The 7,346-nt window shown below is 36.2% G+C and overlaps 1 protein-coding gene across 2 annotated transcripts; it reads right to left on the reverse strand.

Annotated features, from left to right (window-relative positions):
- Nucleotides 1-1,959: 1,959 nt before the first annotated feature.
- On the reverse strand, nt 1,960-6,971 carry LOC7464118 (triacylglycerol lipase SDP1). 2 transcript variants are annotated; one of them, XM_024587845.2, is made up of 5 exons: nt 6,546-6,971; nt 6,259-6,367; nt 4,504-5,929; nt 3,552-3,695; nt 1,960-3,225 (listed from the first exon to the last, which is right to left on the reverse strand). In XM_024587845.2, the coding sequence occupies exons 3-5, from the start codon at nt 5,920-5,922 to the stop codon at nt 2,215-2,217; spliced, it is 2,574 nt and encodes an 857-aa protein (XP_024443613.2). In that variant the 5' UTR covers nt 5,923-5,929; nt 6,259-6,367; nt 6,546-6,971; the 3' UTR covers nt 1,960-2,214. The 2 variants fall into 2 exon arrangements, with proteins under 2 accessions (XP_024443613.2, XP_024443614.2); XM_024587846.2 differs by having other exon boundaries at nt 4,504-5,770; nt 5,862-6,970.
- Nucleotides 6,972-7,346: the final 375 nt, after the last annotated feature.

Below are 7,346 nucleotides of genomic sequence, written 5' to 3' on the forward strand. Positions count from 1 at the left end.
AAAATTAATTTGGTTGAATTTCATTTTAATTTGATTAAGTCAATCGAATTACGAGTCGATATGCTCAAATAAATAATATCCATTTTGATTTTAAAAAAATCAATTCAAATTAAATTTCAAAGATCCACCGAGCCAAACCAAATTTAATAAGTATAGGGGAATCCGTTAATTAGTCTAGGAGTCCTTATACTTTGTAATTCTTTTAATGTGGTCCATTTATTTTTTTTCCAATGCAAGCATAACAACAACTATGATAGCTCCATGTATTCATGTAGTCCTTTCAAATAATTTTGTCTTCAATGGTGTCATTTGGCTGTTGATTTTGTATTTACTAAGCAAAAACTATTTTCACATGTACTCTAAAATACAAAAGAAAAATAAAAATAAAACTAATGGTTTCTAAATCTTAAAAAAATAGAAATAAAGAGAATGTAATTTAAGGTATTAGAAATAGCATATTTCAAGATATATTTTCAAGTCAAGCTTCTTCTTCTTCTTCTTCTTTTTTTGATGTACAACTCATTTAATACATAAGGCGTCATATTCAAAAGCAAGTTTCACATGCTTTTACTTGTTTCTTTTAACGTGGATCTTACTTAAAAAATTTATTACACTCAACCACATCATATTTCCAAAAACATAAGGTGGTGTTTGTTTTTACGGTGATATCGTGTTTTTTAAAAAAAAATAAATATTTTTTGCTTTGAATTATGTTTTTGGATTGTTCTGATATGCTATATTCAAAATATTTTTTTAAAAAAAATATATATTATTATTTTAAAATAAAAAATAATAATAATCCGGGAATTGAATGCATGCATCATACCAATAATATAGTAGTCAATGAATGAAACGTGAAAACCAGGGATCACTAAGACATTCTTCCTTCTTCTTTCTTTTTTCCTCTGCCTTAGTCAGAAAGTTATTCGACGTGCATAAAGGTTAGAGGAAAAATGGTGTTTCTTCCTTTTTTATTTTTATTGTAATTTCCTCCTTCAATGATTTGCATCATTCTTGTTAGTTGATCTAGACAATTGAGTCTATATTTGCTTCCCACTCAGCTTTTCAAGAGGAATCATATCAGAAATGTTAGGTATTGTGATGTAGAATATTTTTTATTAAAAAATTGAAATTAAAAAGAAAAAAAATATGAATCCTAAAAGCATAATAAAGAAGTTGAAAAAACATATATTACTTTATATACTATGGTCGGCTTGACAATTTACAAAAAAAAAAAACAAAATAAATATTACTCCCAGAGCACCAAGAAGACATTTCTATGAAGACCTTAATTTTCTCCTTCTAGTCTTTGTCTGGAAACAAGATTTTCACGAGACAAATCCCTGTTTGGGCTTTTTGAAATTGGGCAACAAGCAGACATGATACATGGGTTGCTTTTATTGATGATGCAGAGTTGTGGAAAATATCCAGAGACCGACCAAACGCAGAGCAGGAGTTATTTATAACCTCCTCCTTGTGGTTTGATTAAATTAATTAATCAATCAGAAACTATATACTTAATCTTTTTAATGAGTCAAGAAACTTGGTGTTTTTTTTTTAAGCAATCTAATCAATTTTGTGTTGTTTTTCAATTTATTTTCGTGTTTCTATATCAACTAATTTCAAGAAACTACAAAAAAGAAATTATAACCAACAAATCCAGATTATCCAAGAAGTAAACAATACCATGAGATTGAAAGATTCATTATGAAGGCCTGGATCCAGGTCAAGTTGTAGTTATTAACCATGTTTCATTAGCATTGATGTTGCAAAGAGTGATCAAGTTTAAGGCAACTAAACAAGCTAATGGACTCAACTGGCAAGATACATGTCATGGGCAGTTCACAAAGGCAGGAAGGGGCTCTCACAGCATAATAAACTTCATGGTGTTTATGACACACAAGTGTGCACACATTCATATATGAATGCTTTGAGAGAGAGGGAGAGGAGAGGAAGAGGTAGGCAAAACCTTATCATTTGCTTAAAAGTGTGAGGATTACAATTGTGGCACAGCATGTGCAAGATTTAGTATACAACAGCAACATCTTGATGCTTGCAGATTGCTTTGAACTGCTCTTTATAATTCACTTCTAAGTCTTTTGTCTGAAAATCAATTTTCTACTCCACTGTGACTGGGCAAACCTTTGATTAATAGTAACCTGGGAATCGACTCCACTCAATGGTTTGTTAGGGTAATGCAAAAGTTACTCAAAGTTAACCATCCACGACATGCTTCTCCTGAACATCCTGAATGACTGGATCATCTGTGTGACTAAGAGTAGAAGCTGTCCTTTGCAAGGGATTTGATGGGGAGGGATCATCATCGTCATCTGCAGCAGAGTCTGATGATGAGCTAGCATCCATGTCCTTTTCAGGACAATCAAGCTGAACACATTCAGGAACTTCACTATTGTGATTTTCCTTATCGTGGACCCTATTGGATGGCGCCATGTCCTCTTTCTTTACAACATTCAGCACAAACCCATTAAGGATTCTTTCATGCTGCAAAAGATCTCCTTCGGTGACTGTAATGCTAGAACCACCTGGAGAAATTCTATTGCTAAAATCTCTCGGATCGAATTCACTTTCTGAGTTTCTATCTGGGGTTGACAATCTGGAGATCTGATTATATAAATCCCTGTCTCCCATCTGAGCACCAGGAGAGTTAGGATGACACACAAAACCTTTGGTGAGCTCAGAATCCACATCCAGACTTTGGACAAAGTCAATGAACTTATTTGCAGAAGTAGTCCTCATCAAAGGCCCACCAGATCTTGTCCAAGAATTCAAATCTACACCCTCCGATTCACTATCACTTCCATCATGATGTAGGTTACGTTGAGTTCTCAAACTCCTACCAGTAGAAGTTCCTGCAGCCACACCAACTCCTTGATGGAATGTGGAAGCAACATCAACAAGGAGGTCTTCTTCAAGTGAGCCTGTTGAGTTTTCTCGAGCAATGCAATTCCAAGAAGGAATTCTTTTTGATGCACTAAATTTCAATGTGCTCGCAGAGCTTGCTTGGCCATGAGAAGCAGCAGCAGCCCTCTCAGCACTCCTTTTGAGTCTACGCATGTGGTTCAGAATAGCCACGCACTCATCAAGAGCAAGCTCAATGCCACAATTAGCTTTTATGGCAGAAAGCTTCTCCCACGTGCACCTTCTGCCTAGGTTGGATGCCTTTTGAAGTTCCACATGAGTTGGGTTTTGTATAATTTTTGAGTACTGCATGATAAACAAGAACTGAATTCAAGCAGCCAGTCGGTCACCATGGGAGAGATTGTCATTTAATTCACTTGGAGTAGGTTCTGTTTTGTTTTGTTCTTTTATTTTTCTTTTAAACAATGGGCTGGAGAAAAATGTTAATTAATTCACATGCTGTACGTTGTGCAGAATTGAATCAGAAATGTCCAGACTGATGAACTTTCGATATCATCATTCCTTTTAGAAACTTATATATGCACCTCAATTCCAGGTCCCATTTTAATTTTTTTTATCATTATTTAAAACTGCCAACTTACTAAATTGTAAAGCCTTTATTTGACATGTACCTGAGCGAGAGTGGCAGTATTAACAACAGTGACATCACCCTCCCAATCTTGCGCAAAAAGCTTGGCAAGTCCACCTAATGGAAAACCAAGTTCCAATACCTGATTGCACCTATGTTTTACCTCCATCTCAGTGAGATGAGCAAGCTACAAAGTTAAACACCAAAATGAGTTATTTTCATTTCATCAGAACTGTAAAAGACATAAGGCCAAAACATATGAAACAGAAGCACTCAACTTCAAGCAAGGGCTAAGAAACAAGCATTATAACTGAAGTATCTCCATGCTAGTACGCCTTATGTTTGTAAAAGCTACCCCCTTAGAGGATCACGAAAGCTACATGCATTGCATTGTTATATATGTCATAATCAAAACCTACATCTAGAACCATTAACTCTACACCAACAAAGAACACATGTAGTTGAGGAAAGAAGTCAATCCTCTACATTCCCAAACACGTATTCAACCAACCCCAATTGAAACGCTAATCCCTCTGCCCTCAGTTCAATCACTAGAATCACTAGTTACGAGATCTTAAACCACCGCAAAGCAAACATGGCCACATTACTTAAATCTGTTATATGCATCTGTGCAAATAGTTCACATGTCATGAGTGATTTATGAAGAGTTTTAGCCAGCCTCTGAATAGAATAGCTGTATATGAAATACAAAGATAACTATTGATAATGATGAGCTGGAGTGTTAAAATCCATAAGACATTGGTCCAAATAATTTAAATTGGCGGAAAACGTTTTCCTCATACACCATCCAGGCAAGGGAACCAAACGTAAGCATTTCTGCTGTAAATTAACAACCCTGGGAAAACCCAGCGACAAAAAAGAAAAGCGAGCATCTTGGGAAGGCTTTCGACATTCAATGACAGACATAATAATAAACATGTACCTAGAGCAATAAAGGCAGCATGAAATGTAAGCTTGAAGCAATGTCTGTGTACCTTGGCAGCAAAGCTACCTCCATATGCCCTCACTATATCCTTCAGTCTCAACAACGGGGCGATGTGAGGATTTGCCTGACTAACAATAAAATGATTGACATTGAATAGTTCTTTCAATTGTATCATTGGCAAATCAATCTCCAGGCTACCATCCCTCCACCTACGCATTGGTGCACCTGATCCCTCCTCAGGATCCAGATTAAAAGGTGGGTGATAAGGCACAATTTCTCCACTCCTGTCCTTTGCCATTAGTTCCTGAGCTTCAAAAAGACCAGGAAAGGCGCAAGAAGCAGTGACTGCACTCCATATAACGACATGAGGGGAAGTCAGGTAATTAAGGCATCTAGGGGGCTCGTGCTTCCTGGGTGAGCAAACTGTGATCCCAAGAATTTGACCTGTCATGTCATAAGCTTCTTGAAATGTAAGATTACTTGTAAGATTCCTTAACATCCATTGCAACTGCCGGATTTCATGAACAACTCCTTGTCTCATGACCCTCTTAACAACAGTGAAAATTCCACCCAATTGATCAAAAAACTGCAATGAGTGCCAGGAATCCTCAAAAAAACTTTGCAGCTCTGGCCATGACCTGGTGGCAACAACTGCACACATAATGGACCCAACACTAGAACCAGCGACTATATGGGGCACAAGCTTATGCTCCACCAGTGTTTTCACCACACCCACATGAAAGGCTCCAAGAGAAGCACCTCCACTCAGAAGCAATGCTGTTCTCCCAAAAGCATGTCTTGTTTCATGCATGAAAGCAAGCTTTTCTTCCAATGAAAGCTCCTCTGAATCGGAGTCACAAACCATTCTTAACTGAGTTGAGACCTCATCAATATATTCCTTTATGAGCTTCGGCACTTGAAGCCTATCCTTGTGAAGCTCAGGGTTGCACATATTTCCGAGGTTTCTTACAAGATCAGCTCTCATACAGAAGATTATATCTCTAAGACATCCCTCTTGGCGACGGTGGCGGAGCTCTTGAAGCTTGTTCCTGACTAGTTCTTCATCGTAAAGATCACATTCATGCATCTTTGGGGTCTCTTTATCGAGCATCTTAGCAGCATGAGACCACTCCTCATATGTCAACGCAGTTCTCATCATATTCCTCCAAAATTTCCTCCTATAGGCTGTTTCTGCCCTCAACTTAACATTAGTATATCGTTTCAATAAAAATGCAATTATCGTCATCATGACCAATATCCCTTGTGGATTCCTTGGATGAAACCATGAAAACATAGGTGCCACGAAGTCACCAAATCTATAAATGTAATTCAACAGCACATGAAAGATTTTATGCCTAAAATGTGAGATTGAATTGCAGAATAGAACTCTGAAAGCAATTGTCCTACCAATGATTGATGAAGGTCCAATTTTGAAATGATCAACATTGGCCTCATTGCTTATATCCATATCTTGGCTAAAACCAAAAGAAAAAAGAAGTTGTTCTGTAATTGGGGGCCTTCTTTTGTCAAAGCTCAAAACAAAATTAGCTTGTAAGAAACAGAGATGAAGCAACTACAATAGATGGTCACCAGGTATCAAATTTCACAATTGTGAAGGAACTATATGGCAAGAGATGATTCTAATGAGAATGAAAAGGACAATAAAAGAATTGAATTTGTCTCTCCTCAGTCTGGATAGCAATATAGAGACAGTAGAGCAAATAGAGTAAAGGGATGCAATCCTTAACGCAAACAAACTGGTTATCACAAAATAAGGAGATATTTTTACGTAACAAAGTCCAACCTTTTTTATCGTGTCCTGTCCTGTCCTGTCTCAACAAGGAAAAACAGAATCTTCAAATTCCAGACTGCCACCAGCCAAGCTAGCCAAATGGGTTCTCAATAACCAAGCCCTAAGAACCATCAAATGAAAGGAAAAAAAAAACGAACAACTCAACTACATACTACAAAACAAACAAAAGGGTCTCGATATCATCACCAAATAAATAGCAAAATCAAAACAAACCCAAAAACTAAGAAAACCCGATAAACCAAATTCAAGAAAGAAACCCAAGAAAGGGAAGAACGTACATATTTCAGCCAAACAGAGAAGGAAAGACAGAGACTTTGAGAGTGAAAGAGAAAGGGTTGGATAAATAAAAACAATAAATACAAAGATTGGAATCATGGGACATATTGGGAAATGTGAAAAGAAGATAAGGAAATCGATGCGGTGACGTTAAGAGGGAGTAGAGAGGGGATGATGGATCTGACAATGACATGTGGCGGTTGCACTCAAATGGAGCTAAAGGAATGAAAAACTGTACTGATAATCAATCACTCAATAGTCAGACAATACAAGACATTGTAAAAGGGTGGTTGGTGGTTTGCCTGTAAATTTCTTAAAAAAAGATTGATTTGTTCGTGTTGTATTGTTTATTTTCCCTGGTTTTAATTATTGATGTGATTTTGTTTTTGGATTTCAGAAAGCAATCGATTGTGTAGACGAAGAAACAATCTTTTCTTTTCTTCTTTCTTTCATTTTATTAATGCGCTTGTTGTTTGTTGCTTGCTGCTTGCATGGGATCGGCAATGATTGCAGGAGGTTTTTTCAGTTTTTTTTTTATTAAATACTAATTTTAAAACAAGAAATGGTTGATTTGCAAAGTTTTGAAATTCAAGATAGTAATTTATTTTTCCAAAAAACACTTACTACGTAAATTGCACAAGTTTTAGTTCCCGGGTTCCGCTATGAATATAATCAAAATTTAATTTTAATATAAAAATATATATGGGTGCTGTTAAGATTTTTAAAAATAAAATGAAAAAATTTCAATTGTAAATTGAAAACTGCTAGCATTTATTAAAATTAATCAATAATCATATGTCAAT

The sequence above is a fragment of the Populus trichocarpa genome, chromosome 16 (assembly GCF_000002775.5).
Source record: "Populus trichocarpa isolate Nisqually-1 chromosome 16, P.trichocarpa_v4.1, whole genome shotgun sequence".
NCBI classification, from domain to species: Eukaryota; Viridiplantae; Streptophyta; class Magnoliopsida; order Malpighiales; family Salicaceae; genus Populus; species Populus trichocarpa.

Bases quoted from the DNA above. Each gene is read 5' to 3' on its own strand.
- LOC7464118 (XM_024587845.2), bottom strand. From the start codon at position 5,922: ATGGATATAAGCAATGAGGCCAATGTTGATCATTTCAAAATTGGACCT. The intron at 3,696-4,503 runs GTACACAGACAT...TTAACTTTGTAG, and splicing joins GAGGTAGCTTTGCTGCCAAG to CTTGCTCATCTCACTGAGAT. The intron at 3,226-3,551 runs GTACATGTCAAA...TTTATCATGCAG, and splicing joins ATACTGCCACTCTCGCTCAG to TACTCAAAAATTATACAAAA.